Raw genomic sequence first — 19,360 nt, forward strand, 5'->3', positions numbered from 1 at the left:
CTATTTCGGCTAAAATCTCGCAAAACCGAGCATTATGTTACCTACCTATCTATACAATATGTTAATCTTTAATTCTCATTAAATTTGTCTTATCTTTTTACATAACATTTTACAGAACATTATAATAACTTATTGAATTAAGTATTTGTTGACAGATTAAAACCGTGATACATGCATTATTTCATTTATCCCGGCTTTCCTACACTTTAAAGCGTATATTTTTACCCTTATTTTATTAGAAATTCCTACAATAATAACTAACCAAATCCTTGAAGTCACCATACCATCGCAAGTTACCACTACCGCCCTAATGTTTATCCATATAAGAGATAGTGCCTGCGCCGGCGTCGCAGTAGTGCTCGGTGACCCAGTGCAGTGATCATGAAGGCTATGGTTAGTGAAGTTTTTAGAGCTTTTTATTGAAAGTGCAAATAAGTAGATATAGTAGACCTTGTTAAGTTTTTGGTAGAACTATTTATTGATAGTGCATTTAAGTAGATATAGTAGACCTTGTTAAATTTTGATAGAGCTACTATATATTGACAGTACAGATAAGAAAGAAAGATAAGTATAGTAGAGCCATTTTAATAGGCAACATTTGACAGTTCAACAAAATTCAACAACGTAACCTAGTAACGACGACATAGAATATCATGATATTTCGTTTTGTTAGAACTGCACATTTGCTTAACTTTTTTGAATTACGATTACATATTTATAATAATAATGACCGATACAAGTAATTTTAAGATTTCATTTTACTGATAAACCATACTAAACATAATAAACAATTTCTGAATTGAAGAACTGACGTCGCTACAATTTTGTGTCAATGAACCTTTTTTCTTTTTAAATACCAGAGACGTTACTCTAAAAATCGAAATCTGACATCTAGAATCGAATGCATTGATTACTTGTAAATAAAAATCATCATAAATTAATAAATTCGATTGACAAATGTTTCATATCCGTATCGATTTAATTCACTATAATCGATGTTTTTAAGCAGGTTACCTCTCTTCGAAGATAAAATTGATAGACGTCAAATGTTGCCTATTAAATTGGCTCGACTATAGATATTGTGAAGTTTTTGATAGAGCTTTTAATTCAATTAATAAATAGGTTAAATATAGTAAGAATAGACCCGACTTGTGAAGTTTTTGGTAGAGATTTTTATTGGCAGTGCAGATAAGTAGAGCTATAGTAAACTTTGTGAAGTTTTTGATAGAGCTTTTAATTCAATTAATAAATAGGTTAAATATAGTAAGAATAGACCCGACTTGTGAAGTTTTTGGTAGAGATTTTTATTGGCAGTGCAGATAAGTAGCTATAGTAAACTTTGTGAAGTTTTTGATAGAGTTTTTAATTGATGGATAGATAGGCCACGGACCAGATGTTAACATAGGTATTTTGGTAAGGATAATTCATAGGCGATATTATATAGTTTGTTTTGAGATTTGATTGTGGTGAAAAAAAAATAAGCTGGGATTCGAACCGGCCGCGGCGTCTTTAATAAAAGTTTAAGAAATATATACGATTCTACATCGTATTATTATCAAAAAGCTTTTTAAAGCTCACTATTCGAAACTTAAGTTTAAATATAGTTATGAATAAAATGTTTTAAACCCGGTTTAATTTCCGAAGAAAAATAACCGCTGCAAATTCATTGTAATTCTCTTGTGTCTGTGAATATGAATAAACTCCTATAAGTTTAAACAAGGAAATATGTTCTTCGTATTTGAGACACTCCGTCGTATGTTTCGTACGTAATAGGAGTTGTGTAACCAATGTTTATCTTAAAATCAACTGGGAATGGGTTTCCTGATCGTCGATTATGATGAGCGATTTAACCTCAAACCACGGTTTACCCAAACTACCGTTTTGAATTGCTAATCACCTGTTCAAATAGAGACTAATCATAATTAAATGATTTATTCATAAAATTAGACGCTAATTTTGCAAACGACAAATTGAAATTAAAATAATTAAACTGCCGAGCTTTACTGTCGAATATTTTTTGAAATTTATTAGTTCTAGACATTTCTTTCATAAACAAATTCATTTAAATAAATGCCTATCGATGGAAATAAGCAGCTTCTTCAGATGAAAAAAAAATGTATTTAATTTTATTATTAGTTGCAACATGTTTGTAAATAAAAGTTTAAATGAATTAAGTTAATCAAAACATCAAGAAATCCATCAAATTAAATGGCCATAATATTATATCCTCAATAATATATTCAAAAGCTCTTATAGTCAATCTTATAACATTGCAGTTCCAATAACATTATTAACAACTAATAAATTACTCTTTTATTTTCGTAATCGGTTAACAATAAATTACTTTCTAGTTAATACTGCTGCTCGTAGCAGCAAGCCATGCTACAAAAGTGACGAGCACTAGGAGTAAACAGAAGACAGAGTTCGAAAGAACAGACAAGAGAGAGTTACAAGGCAATAATGGGATTGAGAAGAGAACACCTCTCTTGCCTACAGGTATGAATACATTTCTTTTATTCTTCTTAAGTTTTTGCGTACTGTAAGAAAATTTTAAATTTTGTTGGTAGGAATTTTCTTACAGGGTTTTATTATGATTATTTTTCCGACCCAAATATCGACCAATAGAATTGCACCATTCGACGTCACGTGGTACAACCTACATGGTATTATACTGATAATTTTTTGAAAATTTTCTCTGGTCGTTGACGTCAAACTGACAGGTTGAATTCAATTGTGAAATTATTGGCCGACATTTGGGACGGAAAAATAATCCCCCGAATACCACACGAGCTTCAAAATTATCTGGCATTTCCCTCAAGGTTCCCTGCAAACAAATAAAGTCGTTTTTCAGGAAAAATCACTCGCGCTTCGCGCTCGTGATTTTTTAACCTTGACTAAAAACTTGACTCCTTCATTTGTTTGCAACGAACCTATCGGAAAATACCCGATAATTTTGAAGCTCTTGTGGTATTATAAGTGAATAATTTTTAAGTTGTTTTTTCGTGTTATTTTTAAATCTAAGTACAGTTTTTAGTGTGCATAATAAATACGGATTACGTTATTTAAACTTACAGTAGCTTAGCCTTAAAATATTACATAATTTATGTATACGGAAGGTAATTACATGTGCTATAATAATGTCAATAATTGATATTATCTTCGTCGTTTATTTATATTATGCAACTTGAAAGTTTTTTATTTATTAATTGAACATTCTTACATTCTCTTTATAATCCTAAATACCATAAAAAATGTAACAAAAAGCATAATATAGTAAAGCATCCGCTTACTGAATGATATAAATATTTATTGTAATTCTGTACCCATTCATCAAATAAATGAAATAAAAGACTGTTGAAGAAATCGCATAATAATAAAAAAGCTCGCAATGGTAATCGAAAATCGACTACCTCCCAGAAATATTGCTTTGATGACCTAGATGACCTAGCAACAGCCTAGCTATTACATATTGTAATAGTGTGACATAATGACAGAAATATTATAATATTATAATATAAAAAAAAACAATAATTCTTTAGCGTATTTTAACAAATCCTTAAAGCATGTAGTTTGTGATGAGTACACTCCCAGCAAACTCACATGCCTGTTCAAACTTTCCTCTACGTTATTACTATAATTTAACACAAAATATTAAAATGTTTCAGTGACACCATCGATCGCAGCGGGCGTTGAATATGCTGACGACAAGCAACAATCTCTACAAGAAAAGTCACCTTCACAGGTAAGGCTTTATAACATTTCCACATAAGCTTATAGGTAATACCATAAAAGGTATAACAGGAGATATCGTCTTCGATTTTATTATCAGAAGCTTTAAAAAATGGTACATAAATTCAAAATTTATTTGTCTACTAGCTGCTCCGCGCGGTTTCACCCCCGTGGCTCCACTCCTGTTGGTCGTAGCGTGATGATATACCTATAGCCTATAACCTTCCTCGATAAATGGGCTATCTAACACCGAAAGAATTTTTCAAATCGGACCAGTAGTTCCCGAGATTAGCGCGTTCAAACAAACAAACAAACAAACAAACTCTTCAGCTTTATAATATTAGTGTAGATTTAACGATAGCAGAGACTTTAGCTAGAGTTTTTAAATCATCATATTACATAGAAATTATTTACCACAGGATCATAAAAACATCGATAGAATAAAGAGATTTATTTATTATATCTTATATATCAAATAAAATAATTTATTTGTACACATAGGTAATAATGGTCGGTAGGTATATATACTTCCTTGGCTATAAGCCATTGTTGACTTAAATAAATGATGTTGTTTTATATTTATAGATATTATTTGTCATCCTTTACCGTGGAGCGTATTTATAAATAAAATAAACGACATTTCGAGCACAAATCTAGACAATCTCATAATCTCAAAACAAATTGGATCACTTCTCGTAAATTAAATTTGTGTGTCCCAATACCGTAGCCCGAACTCGACATAAAAATTCCATTTCTTTTTCATTCTGATGACGATACTTCAAACATAGGATAAATAACATTGATAAGAGACAAAACATTTTTAAAAGGAAAACTGTTTATCATCTATACTAATATTATAAAGCTGAAGAGTTAGTTTGAATGCGTTAATCTCAGGAACTAGTGGTCCGATTTGAAAAATTATTTTGGTGTTAGATAGCCCATTTATCGAGGAAGGCTACATATCATCACGCTACGACCAACAGGAGCGGAGCCACGGGGGTGAAACTGCGGGGAGCAGCTAGTCCAAAAATATAATAAGGAAACACAGGCTTAATAATTACAATCTATAATTCTTTTCCACAATACAAACAATTTAATCATTTCGTAAACACTTCAACTCATAGCCTAAATCTAATTAAACAGTGGGATATATAAACGAGAATTTCTAGACATCTAAAGAATCTGGGAAAGCACAGATACGTAACCAAGATCGAAACATTACATCACTGACTGACTGATTGACGAACATGGCAACTAACACTAGACTAGATGAGATACCGTCAGTGCAAATAAAATATTTATTTATGTAGAAAAAATATATTATTGTATATTCAGAGATATTTATTTAAAAAATTACAACAAAAAGCTGAATAAAATTCACTGAAATATACGAATGTTACTGTAATATATTTCACTTTTCTTATAATTACCTATCGCGTTATTAAAAATTCATAATAAAGCCTTCGCTGTCTGTTTCATTAATGAGATCATGACTCGTATGTGGTGTAAATGGATTATGAAAAACTGGATATACAATTTTTATTACGTAAATACATATTCTTAGTCCGTGTCACTTTTTAGGATAAAATTATGCGCAAAGGGCACACGTTTTGCTCAGTAATGTAAATAGCAAATCAGAAAGGCTATGTTACTATATTATGCCCTCGGAGATATTAAACTCGATGCTTTATTCTTACATTTTAATTTTCAGAGAAACGATGATATAAAATTCTAATCCTATTATGAACAAATAAACAGATTTTAATTAATTTTCGTTTGTCGGATTACCATCGTGACTGTAAATTTTAACGTCACCAAATGCACTTTGTTAAATACAAAGATATCATATTCAAATAAGAAACATATACATTCAATAATCGATTGTCACATCCAGTATAATCTACGTCTACAGCTCATACAATATTCGCTTTCCTGTTGCCGCCCTTATCGAAGAATTTACGCAAGCTTTACATATTCATCATATCCCCAATAAGGCGAAGCAACAAGTTCTGCGGTTGTACTCGTCGTATAATCGTAGGTTACGTGTTATGTGCCCTACTTATAGCGCAGTTACTTCTAGTGACTGTGGATGGTGAATTTATTTGAAAGTAGAGCTTTGAAACATTCGAAATAGTATAAAATGGTTATAATAGAATAATTATTATGTATTGTATATTATAGTATATTGTTAAGTCGCAAAAGTGTCTTCTTAGCATATTAATATTATGCTGTGGAAGGAAGGAATTATTATGTGGAAAAACGTTTAATTTCTCTTTTAATTGAGTCAGTAGCCAGAAAATAAGTTTAATGTAAAAAACTGGAACTACATACATTTTCACCCATAGAATTTTCACCTTTTACCATTTCATTCCTTTTTACTTATTTTAAATTGACCTGTTAACTAAAAAAATCTAAATATATATCTATCTATGTTGAAAATAGTCAAAACCGAATTAAAAGGGAAAACAAGCTTACACTTTCATTCATGCTATTAAAAATTATTCCATCACCCACTAGTTAAAAAGCGAAGTTAAATTTTATATTTTATACTCAATTATTTTTAACTGATTGCATTACTAGGTCAACCGGCATTAATAGCTCTATATTGGTTAATTTTTAACGCAGTTCTATTTTATTTACCCGCCAATTTTACTTTTATAAAATACATTTCCTGCTAAATTGATTTTTTATAATCTCTACGAGAATCGATCTCAAGCCTCTCGATTGCTAACCAAGCAGGTATACTATACTTAGTAATATAGTAATTCAACTACGACATCTTATCCATGCTATGTCTAATATCTTATACATATCGCATGGATAAGAATAAAAATAAATAAAATAATTAAAGAAGAAAATCATAGGGCGGGAATACAACCGGCGTCCACCAACCATTCAAACTTTAAAACTTATCCGTCTCTAATAGTAGGATACAACCATGTTTTTATAGATTAATTTTCTGTATTCTCTAGAACCGGAACAAACCTGAGACTCGCTATAGATCTCACGCTAAATACAATGAAATGGTTCTTTGCGACAATTACCTAATGTCAACTATAATTATCCGTTCCCATTGATTGCGGAAATTGTAAAGTTTTTAATGGATGAGATATTATCTTTGATTTAGACCGGTAGTTAGGGAAGTAGTTGGGAAGAGAAAGCCAATTTCCCTATACCCTTGAAGAGATATTATCTGCATTAATTATATACCCGAATATATTTTCATGTGTATAAGTTATGTACATATTAATTGCAGCAGGGTTATAAGGCCACAATTTCTACAATTTATTTATGTTAGGTACTTCTTTAAGTGTATTTCGTTTTGAAAAATACATAAATAAATTTGAATTTATACTATAAAAGATCGTTATGTCTTATTGACTCTTAAATTTTTAACTCTATTCAAGAGCCGAGATCAAATTTGGCCTTATTTTCAAACAATCAGTATATATTATTTGTCCTAGATAGCTCAAGTACTTGTATTTTATTGAAATACCCAATTTCCTACCCAAAGAACGTACTTTATTACTTTTTTGTTGCCCTACAACAAAATATCGAAAGATCAGCTCAAAAGTTATCGGCCAAAGTTTTGTAATATTTGTTGATAAAATCGGGAAAGATAATGGCAATATTGGTTTAATATTATATGACTGAATAAAACTTTTTTATGCATACATATTTTATGCCTGTGTGTGATATTTTTCTCTTTTTTATGTTGGATTATATTTTCATTATACAGATTTTCAATACTTTGTGGCATGACAGGTATAAATTTAAAAATGGTTTTATGCTGTAATTTTGTTTTTATTATATCAAATGAAATATCTAAAATGTCCAAGATTTTGGCTTTAACAGCTACCTACACTTCGAGAACATTCGAACTTTTTTGATTTTACGAAAATTCAAAACAATCTCAAAATCCGTCGAATAATCACATAAAATACTAATAAATTAATTAGTATTAAGTATAAAAATTATATGCACTTTCGACTTATAAACATAGAAAAATATAAACTCATAATTTCGGAAAAAATAAATCAATGTTAAAAATTAAATCCCTTCAAACCAATCGTGATTGGTTGATCGTCAATTAATAACATTCACAATCAACTGCCAAAAATCTGAGACTTAATTAAAAAATTCAGTAAAATTGTCGACAGTGGCGTTATTTATCGAATTGGCGCCATTTTGTACTTTCAATTGGAGTCGTTAGTGTTAATAAACAACAGACGCGGCACACCGGAATAATATGCTCTTATGAAACCCGAAATATTAATGACGCTGTTTATTAATGACAATGGATATTTAAATTCGACATATTGTGTGTATTTAAATATGTTTGTCTTAGCTTTTTACGTAATAATAATATCGCAGTGTAACCCTTGCTTCGTGTTAAGAAATAGATAAAGTTACTTCAATGCAGATTATGTATTTAAAGGGTACAGATAAAACAAATATTTTAAACTAGTGAGCCAATTTAATAACTAAATAAAACTATTCATAGGAATTGAGTTTGGTTGAATGAATGAATGAATGAAAGTTGAATTGAGCATGGTTTAATAAAAATATACCTTACTTGAAGGAAATAGGTCTACGTATAGAAAGAAACTTTTTTATCAAGTTTCTATTCACGCTAATACAATAAGAGTATCGCAATGGGATAGAAGGGGCATTAATCTTAGTACATACTTTCTACAAGTAAAAGGTTTTACTTATGTAATTTAATTGGAACCGGAACATGTTTTTTGGTCCACTCTTCGTAATCTTATTTGTATCGACCATTCTATAGTCATTATTAGTTTATTTATTTCGGTACAAATGTAAAAAGAAATAAGTTCTAAAATTAAGTTTGTCACGGGTAACGATTTCAATTAAAATATCGAAGCTTAAAGGTAATATAAGTGTGCAAAAAGTAAATTGATATTTCAATTCATTCCATGATACGACTGTTCAAGCGGTGAAGGAAAACATCCGGAAAACCAGCATGTCTAAGAAACACAATGATCATCCTCCTATAATGTGATAGTTACCACCCCATACCTAATCTCATAAGCCCACTGTAATGGGAGCAAAAATAATCATGTAGTTTAGTAGGTTATATCAAAAAATTGCCTATAAATAATGTATCTTACGTAATACAGTTTTATGTAAAAGCACAATAATTTTATTGTGATATGGAGCAGTCAATATTATAACGGGAAAATGCGAAAAACCTATATATAAATGGGGTATATTTAATAACGCCTACCAATATTTTAACCGCAAATTCTTATTTCACAATAATATCCAACGTAAGCCTTATAAATGTATTGGTCGTATAAAATACGTTTCTATTATTAATTCCTGAGGCTGGGTTTCATTATACATATTATGTCTGTATCTATTTTATAACGTCCTTCATAACTAAACTAATATTATAAAGCTATAAAAGAGTTTGTTTGTTTGTATGAACGTCGTAATCTCAGGAACCGCTGGTCCGACATAAAAAATGGTTTCACTGTTAGATAGTCCATTTATTGAAGGCTATAAGCTATATTTCATCACGCTAACACGAATAGTAGCTGATTATTGCAGCTAAAACCGCGGGATACAGCTAGTTACACAATAAATAACATAATGGAAAATTATTTAACAAGGTTTCTATTCGAGATAAATCATAGTATGTTCTATATCAGGATATCTCAGGGATTAGGATAAAATTTGACAAACAACTAGTATAATTCAAAGCCTCTGTTCAAAATTATCATCCCATTTCACAAAGTTAGCAACAATTGAAATTAATTAACGACTAGACCTAAATTTGATAACCACATAATATTATATAAAACATTGTATTATAGTAAAATACTTAAATCATTTAAATTCTAATTACATTAGATACAATATAATATATTTAACTCAAACTCAAACATTTATTTATTCAATTATAGACTTCTTTTAGAAGCACTTTCGAGTCGTCATTACATATTTTTAACATTTACCACCGATTCGGAAAGCAGTATCTATGGAGAAGAACCGGCAAGAAACTCCATAGTTGCTGTTTTAAAATCGTGTCAATATTACAATTTAATTCTATATAATGTGTAACTTATATCTAACTCCATAATATTATTATGTCAAAGAACTGTTAAAAAATAAAATCTTTTTTTACCAATATAATACAGAGAACTCTACTACTCTAGGTCTGTAAAAACGGGCTACGCTTTGTAGGCATATAATATAGAGTATGTATATGTATGTGTGTTTGGTAGCTTCTAACTCTTGTCTTTGTTCCTGTTACCTTTGTATGCCTTTGTGACTAATTCTTTCTGTTTGCTCACAAACTGAAAGCGCAGAGATCGGAATTGTCAACCAACATTTGTCTCCAATGTTTTGTCACATTTTAGCAGATATTCTGATATACCATAAACTTTTCCTACGTATCGTATTTTTGACGACGTCAGTAAGTAAAACGCTGTAGTAATAAAAAAATAGTAGTACCTATTTTTAATATTGTTTTCGTAATGCCATCGTGGGGCTATGTGCCATTGAATAAACGTTTAATCGGTTATTAGAGCTCCGGGAAGAAATAAAGATTGAAGGATATATATATCTTTTATAGTATCTTTTTCCCTCACGATAGTTGAATCACTTCTTACTTTGATGTCTAATCGTGTGAATGAAGATTGACTCTTGTGTTGGTAACCTTTCTAGAGCTTTTTACTTGTAATTTCTTGTTGTACAACCAGTCGACCAAGTACATAAATTCCCGTGTATAAATTGAATCAAACGCGAATAAAGAGGATCTCGAACCGGCATGTTATTAACAATGATACACTGTCTTGTCTCAACTCGCTTTACGGCTAAATGTTTTAATTAAATTACCAAATAAATATCTTTCAGGCTTATATTATCTTGGAACTTCTGTTATTGCGTTCTTGATTTGCTGTTTTGATTATCTGTGGAAGTTTATGGAAGGAATTTTGTTTACGGAGCGTCTATTTTTTAAAGGATTTTAATTTAAGAAAATTATTCGACATATTATTTTGATAATTAAATATAATATGCAATTTTGTAGAGCATTGTTATAAATACAGAAGTATTTACAATTCCTGATTGATTATTTTATGATTGACGTTACCAAAAACAACAGAAGAATTTTGCATTCTTACATAAACCAATTATGAATGAATTTATTCATAGAAAAGCTCCATGTTCGTGCTTAGCAATAAATTGACATCGTTGCAGATTTTGCAGAGTATTTTACCTTCTGTAGCAAATCGAATAACGCCAATTAAAAGCATGATAATAGTCAAAATCATCTTATTCCAAATTAAAAGTTCCAAAACATGTCTATAGTTTATTTTTATTCTAAACCATAGACTATTGATAGTGATTATTCAAAATGAATGCGATTCAATAAAATAAGATTAATTAATCAAACAATTGAATTGACGAATAGAAAACATTTAATTCACAGAATATTCGAATGAATGAATATTTTAAACGAATCTGCGAGTGACATCTCTGGATGGACGTTATTCAGACAATAGTTGCAATTCACAACCCGTCACATCTCCACTTTTAACTACTTTTAAATTAAAATTCTCTTTTTCTTAGATGAGTGATGAATTTTTTAATACGCTCTCTTGTCTTGAGTCAGTCTAGATAAATTTAAAGAAAAAGGAGCTAAAAACTTTTACTTTCCTACAATATATATAAAAATGGTAATATGAATAAGTTTCTCTTAAATTACTTTAAATCAAGTTTAAGCACACTTAACTATTTCCATTAAAAAGGGCTCACAAAACCATACAAAGATTTTCATAAGAAATGGCTCTACAAAGCCATTACAATATTCTAAATGATTACAAATGTAGATACTATATCATTCTAATATGTATATCAAATCTCAATAAATATCCTGGCATTCGATTGCATTTCCAATTTGTTTTAAAAAAACACAATTAGTTCCAACAAATCAATCCAATACCCGTGACACTCTTGCCTTGTTAACTTCTAACCAATTATAAGTTTCGAATCGCTCGCAAGTCGCAGAATCCACGGAATACGACTTGGCAACTACGAGTATTGTTCTAGAAGGTTCCAGAATGTTCCAGAAATAGAACATTCTTCTAGTTGTATTTGACAGCTTTTATGTCAAATATGCTTGTTCATCTTATGTATATTCGGAGTTTGTATGAACACGTGTAAATACAAAAATAACATTGTTCTTTTTCTACATTCTACATTTTGTATTTCGACTTTTCAGCAATACTGTGTAAATTGGAATAGAGCACGAAGACAGAGCGTGATGCATAAAAAAATAAGTAGGAACGTTAGAAGACAAAACTTTTTCCCTTAACTTTAAATTATTATCACTCGGGAATAATATTGATATCTGCAATACACATGTCCGGAAAACCTATATCCAACTTCAATTATTATTTACTAAGGCTTTTTCTATATTTAACACAGTAAAATATTGGAAAAAAAATTAAGAGATGTCGTCTAATGCAATAACTATTAGCACATAGGTACTAAGAAATCCTCATCATACCGATGGTCAAGAAAAAGTTGTTCCCACTAAAAGCTTTATTCCATCGCAAATTTCAAGAAGCATTTCCCTTTAGGTTTGCTATCTCTCATAATTGTGACACTAATCGGCTTATCGACAGAGGGTGTTAAAAGGGAGGATTTAGGGGAGTATAATTCCTCGCAGGGTGGGTGGAGATGGCTTACTCTTTGTTTATCTAATGCTGATGATATTTGAAAAATTATGTTTGAATTATTCATTGAATTGAACCAAGATGCCGAAAGATTTGGTTAAAATCTTAAACAGGAAATAAACCTGAGCAGGACTCTCGAAAATATAAGTTTACCAAGAAAATGTATCATAAGAATTGATGTCGATTGTTAAATTATTTTTAAAATACAACCCTCATAAAATTCCTCTACTTTTTTTTCAGTTGCATTATAAACTATGTTTGTTTCAGCAAATCTACGCAACACCAGTCCCGCAAATCGCCAAGATATCCGATGTATTAGCCCAGGGGCCTCCGTTCCAGAACGCAATCGCTAACCAACTGTACTCGCCTGTGTCCGTCTATCAACCCAGGGTGAGTAAAACCACGTTAAAGCTTTACACAAAGGTCATTCAACGTCTACAATCTACATATTGTCACATAGTATATTTATCTCTCAGGGCAGGGTAAGATAACAAACTTCTCAACTATTAATAGAAGGCGGTTTTGCAACTCTCTGATATGTTTCAGGTTGAATTTATAAATTTTAGGACAAAAATTAATAAGATATCGGGGACATAATCAGCAAGCGGTGAAAATTGTCATTCCTAGTAAGACTAATTCCATTAAACAATTGGAGACCAAAATGTTACGGATGAAGGTGTATCATACGTATGTTCTAGTGCACTATAATATCATCTAGAATGTTTGCTAATCCCCATTTGAGATTCCGGTTACACAAAATAGCCAGAAGCACATATACATACATTGAATATTAACTCAGAGGATTGTTTATAGTTACATTTATTTTATTATTAATAATTATTTTTGTAAAACATCAACAAATTCAATGGCAGGTGAAATTGTTTTTAGACAAAACAGGTGTTTATTAAAATATAATTAAAAAGATTAAACATGTTTGCTTGATCTATTTATAAGACAATAAACAATTTCCCACACATTTTGGTGAAATAATATCCGTATGTTTCGTAAAGTCCCTCTAAGACTTCAACACAACATATACTACACAATATAACTCAACGTATGATTAATTCAGTTATTTGTTTCCAGTTTCCAACTTACGAAGTTTCGCAACCCGTTCCGTCTCAACTGGCATACGCTGAACACTCTATACAACCGAACTCGATCCAACAATCGATACCCAAGCAAAACTTTGACGCCAATTATCAACCTCAAGTTTATCAATTACAAGGGAATCTACCTCAGCCAATAGCGAGCCAGCAACAACAGATAGCGTACAATCAAGCCCAAGCAGTGTACCAAGATAACCAATTGGGATATGTGCAAGAGCAGCCGATCAGCCAATCACCGATCTACGTGAAGGAACCGGAGAAAGTTAATTACCAAGCCGTGCAACAGATAAAGAACCCTCTTCAGATTGTAGCACAAAATCCACAGGTACTTATTTCAACAATTATTAAATGAATACTTGCCTTGAAGAAGCCTTGATATGCCAATAAGACCTGTGGATCGTCCACAGATCCTATTAAATCCTATCAAGGCTGTTTTTATCAGATTTAAATTTAGTTACCTACTCATTTTTATCTGCAATTTAATCTTATATAACCATATTTATCTATGTAATCAATTTAATTTAATTATTTTCCAGACGTATTCTACACAGCATCAGGGAGCCACAAGCTACGCTTCCTATTCTAAAAACCAATTAGAAGAACAATCGGGCAAAGCAGGAAGCCAACCTGTCCAGTACCAATCTCAACCATTACAACTGATAAAATACACGCTTCAACATCAAGCATACAACAATCAACCAATTCAAGCCCAACCGCAATATCGTCAAGCTCAACCTGCTCAATATCAACAGGCACAACAAATACAACAATATCAACAACCTCAAATACAACAGTATCAACAACCTCAGCCAATTCAACAGTACCAACAAGCCCAGCCTCTCCAACAGTACCAAGAAGCACAACCTCTACAACAGTACCAAGAAGTGCAACCCCAGTATCAACAGCAACCGATCCAATACCAGCCGCAACAATATCAAGCTCAGCCACAGTATCAAATATCACAGTACGAACAACCCCAGTATCAACAGTATCTCTCCGAGTCCAAAGTTCAGGAAGTAGCTCAAATTCAACAATTACAACAGCCTCTGAAACAGAAGAACGCAAAACAGGTTTACTTCAAGCAGCTTTCACAAGTTCAAGCAGCTCAGCCTGCAGCTCAAGCTCAAGCTGCAGCACAGAACGCAGATTATCCAGGTCAAGGTGCCTTACCAACATTCCCACCTGTACAATACTTCGGCAAATTCGCCCATTCAATCTTTGGACATTAAGAATTAATCTGTTATTTATTTAATTTAGACGTTACATATACTTAATTCAAAGATTTGTTTCTTAAATTATTTGTTATTTACTCAAACTGTGCGATGTTTGAACTAAAAAATTTAAATTTAAACTTTCTATTACTAAAACAAATCCAAACCCAAATAGTAGGTTTAATTATAACAGCATGATAAGTGTTAGAATTCAACACCTAATACTTACTTTAAATTTAATGATATTGTTTATTGCTATACATTATTATTTATTACATAGAAAGAACAAATGCAAAGAACTGTTAAATAAAATGTCTTCTGTAAGATATCTTTCTAAGAAAATATCGTATGTATGTATTATTATAACCACAATGTGTACAAGGAAATTATAACATATCAGTTTACTTCGCATTGTTTTATGTAAATAGTTTAGTTAAATACAGTATTTTAATTTAAGAAATTTGGTGTTTTATTTCCTACATAATAATCATAATTAAGAGATGTACCTAATGAGGTTTGCAGCTGGCTGTGTATGTTAATAAATTACAGGAAAATTGTGTTTGAAAGTTATTAAATACAACGTTTCTAATTACTAACAAGAATTCTTCTGAACTTCATGAATTTTATGCATTTATTTTCAATATTCCCACATTATTTGCTGTAAGTTTTCATTAATTTATCTTCGCTTAAGTTTTATGTAATTCGCTTAAGGAGTAGGGATATAATTTAACGTGTTTGTGTCGAAATTTGTCTCATTATACTGAACTAATTTAATCTATGGTCTAGTTAACTTGCTAACTTTGTAATGATCAGTTTCTCGGTTTGGGATTAGGAAGTTTACTTTCAAATATAACATTGACTATGGCTTCTCTCGCATAGTTTTTCGGATAAAAATAAATTATTTTCGTAGCCTTTATATGATATTTTTATATAATAATATTATAGTAAATTAAAATGAAATTAAAGCAATGCTTTACTGCAAGTATATAGGTACCTATAAATTTTGTCGGTATCGGAAAAATTTCGTAATTCACCGTCATTTTACGCGGTTGAAAACAAAAAGTATTGAAAATCTCCACGATTAAAAGAAATAATTATTACCTCAATGTTAAATCTGATAAATTCGAATTGGTAATTTGAGATTAGCATAAATAATTTAAATTTGTAACGCCTACAGTCAGGTTTTAGCAAAAAAATATCAATTCGTTATCGTTTGTTTACAATATCTCTCGTTTATGATATTCGATGAAAATGTATTAATTTTAGATACAGCCATATTAAAAAGGGAATTAATTTCGCCGCTCTTGTTCCGGGTTAAAATACACAATAAAGGTCCCTCGAAGCCCTTATTATTACGGCTTACTTGTGTATCGCTTACACTAGAAAATTCACTTTCCCTGTATCTGAAAAGATATAAATAAATCGATAAATAATAACTTTGGGCTAATTCAAATAATGTAAAATTAACACGTAGCTTATTATTGCTTTGAAAAGTATGGAAGCTATTTTAATGAACCCTATATGTATATTTTCATACAATACTTACAAGAAAACGGTTCTCTGATGTGGCAACGCAAAATTCCTAGTTCGTTTTCACAAGGAAACACAGTTAAATCATCGTAAAATAATAAAATTTTAAGTATAGTTGGCTACAGTCATATCAAAATGAAACATATAGAAACATAAGACATTTCTTTTTTTTAAATCACCCTTATGTTAGCTTATATAAAATGATTTTCATATGAAAATAAACTGATTAACTTGCTACCTTGTATCTAAAAAGCTATAGTAATTAGTAACCATTCCTTACCTTATTTTGATCTACGAAGTTCCACTGGCCAGCAACCAGCTAGCTAGCAAGTTTCACAACAGGAGAGTAATCAAATGCAAACGCAGCATGTAATAAGGTGGATGAAAATATAATTTTGATGCTAATTGTATGGAACCCGCGTCTCTAACAATGGATCGTTACATAATGTCATTCGTGAACAATTTAGAGCTACCCTTGACCTTGTGATTATGATCTTTTGCGTAATAATTTCGATTCGATGGAAAATGTATTTATTATATATATGGGGAAATATTATGGTGAATAGGGATGGAAAGGGTTCGTTAATAAACAGGTAACTATGAGGAATGTAACTTTGGTAAATATAGAAATATCGATACTTTTATAGTGTGGTTAATTTAGCTAGATAAGTTATTTAGTAGACTTATAGAAAGTATATTTCTGTTGATAAAAAGGTTAGTTTTTCGATGCCGGTCTTATTTGCGTTTGTAAGAAGGTTAGACTACTCGTAGAGATGATTTTAGAGAAAGATAATAAGTAAACAGACGATCATAACCGTCCAAAATTAACACTATTTCTTCGCTACGACCTAGATTTAAAACCTGTTATATTTCCAAAAGAATTAATTCCATAGTAACTTCCACACCTACAGTCGTTAACGGTATCAAAAACAAGCAAAATTAATTTATAACGAGACACCTGCATTGATTATTATCGGTTTTATATTAGGAACAAAATAAATCATCACATCGGTCTAAAGCTACGAAATCAGCGTGATTTGATAAGCTTTTTAGGTGGTGGTATTCTTTTTTTCTAAACAATTGTGTAAATATTATTTTGAACTGCTTAAGAGTTATTAAAGAATCACGTAAATCGGTTAAGAAACCTAGGAGTAATCGGTGTACATACATACAAAAAAAATAAAAAATTATACCGGCCGAATTGATAACCTCCTCGTTTTTTTTTTTTGAAGTCGGTTAAAAAGGTTTATCACAGACAATATAGTTGAGAGAGTTAATATAGTAGAGCAAAAGAAATACCTAAATTGTTAATTAGCATAGGTACGTATAAATTCCATACATTCTTCTCCTGTTTTATATATTATCCTGCTTTTAATGGAATATAATCTCCATGTGATACCTACGTTTTTTATAATATTTTAAGTGATACTTCTTTAGGCGTGTTGAGAGTAAAATTTCAATGTCGCGTCATGGCAATACCGTCACGTCGTGGAGTAAGGCGACGACTTTGGTATCTTTGAACCTTGTCAAAGAAGTTTCACTTCTGACACACGCTCTTTTTTATTAGTATCGCTCTATTAATGGCCGAACGTACAATACTAGCCACTTACCTTCAAAGTTTAGTCAGAGAAATTTATATATACCTCTGGCCAGAGGAACTATACTTATTAGTATTCGTGTGACAATGTTATAGCGTTATAGTTTTTGTGAATATAAAGTAAGTATCGTTTATTATTATTTATATTAATTAAGTTGAGTTAGAATAATGAACTTATGTTAAAAATTCTGCAAGATCTCTCTGTAAAATTGGTAAAACTATAACTACTGGTGGGTTTACTCATGTAGTGAAATAAACATTTCTTCGTAATGACATAGACAAATATGTAATGATTACATTCTAACTACATACTCAGTATATTATATATAAAAAAATATTAATGACTCCATGGTTTTGAAAATTCCTAACCTTAATTATTAATTTAAATAGCATATTTGACAAAATAATTATGTATTAACACGTTGTTTATTTTATTATCTTCATACTCTCAGCGATTTGCTTTAAATATACGAATACTTCAACAATTGTACCAAAGACAATTCCATTCAAATTATTATATATTTTCTTCATTATTTATTCATTAGCATATGTGACATTAAAATACATAATGTACGATTTATACAGGGTGTCCCGTAAGTAGTGGACCAACGGGTTATGGGGAGTAGAGGAACTTATTACCTAACAAAAATACTAAAATTTATTGTCCTAAGCCATAAAGTTTTTGATTTATGCTTTATTTTCAAAATTTGATAAAAATATCATCCACGTAAGCTTAATATGAACTTTTACCATTTCTGTTTTTATTTTATTCTTATTTTTTTTGTTCAAGGTTGTTAAGAATACATAAGTCTTCCTAATTAAAATGATACTCAAGCATAATTAACAACAACAACAAAATTAGACCAAAAAATAGGTAAAATTTTACGTTTTAAAAATTTACGGACTGAAGTTTGAACAAAGCTGGTGTAAAAAAAATGTATGGTGACCCTGTGAAACTTTATTTTAAAAACTTCTACATCTCATACAAATTACAAAAAGGTATAATTGTGTGGTATTAAGTATTTAAAAAAATGTTAAATTGGCGTACAAAATTCAAATTAGAAATTATCAGGTAGTCAACTCATTAAGTTATTCCGAGAATTATTGCTTTTATGGGCGCGCGCTGGAATTATTTTGTATTGTTTCTGGCCAATCATAGACGATACTTGAACCCACTATTATTTTCTTTGACTTTCAACTATTTCAGTGACTTGCTTATAGCTCGGAACTTCACGCGTATTTAACTTGATCCCGTCATTACGATATTATTCTTTGTTGAAGTACGCTTGAATTGGACCCTGATTTTGCTTGTGATTTGGATATTGTTCGAATTCAGTTTTTTGAAGGAAATTGCCTAATACATACACTCCACGTGAATATGCTGAAATGTTAAAAAAATTATTGAGTTAAAAAAAATTTGATCCAAGCATCAAGCATCTCTCGACAAAAATTAATTCGTCGTTGATAATCACTTGG

At 30.8% G+C, this 19,360-nt stretch overlaps 1 protein-coding gene across 1 annotated transcript; it reads left to right on the forward strand.

Annotated features, from left to right (window-relative positions):
• The first annotated feature begins 276 nt into the window (after window positions 1–276).
• On the forward strand, window positions 277–15,217 carry LOC149487354 (uncharacterized). Its single transcript, XM_089697657.1, has 6 exons — window positions 277–393; window positions 2,352–2,496; window positions 3,666–3,742; window positions 12,705–12,827; window positions 13,524–13,871; window positions 14,083–15,217. Exons 1-6 carry the CDS (start codon window positions 382–384, stop codon window positions 14,773–14,775), a joined length of 1,398 nt encoding a protein of 465 aa, XP_089553783.1. The 5' UTR covers window positions 277–381; the 3' UTR covers window positions 14,776–15,217.
• The last annotated feature ends 4,143 nt before the right edge of the window (window positions 15,218–19,360 follow it).

The sequence above is a fragment of the Colias philodice genome, chromosome 7 (assembly GCF_061535455.1).
Source record: "Colias philodice isolate Cphi_HAF_F1 chromosome 7, ilColPhil1 Martin Lab GWU primary, whole genome shotgun sequence".
NCBI lineage: Eukaryota > Metazoa > Arthropoda > Insecta > Lepidoptera > Pieridae > Colias > Colias philodice.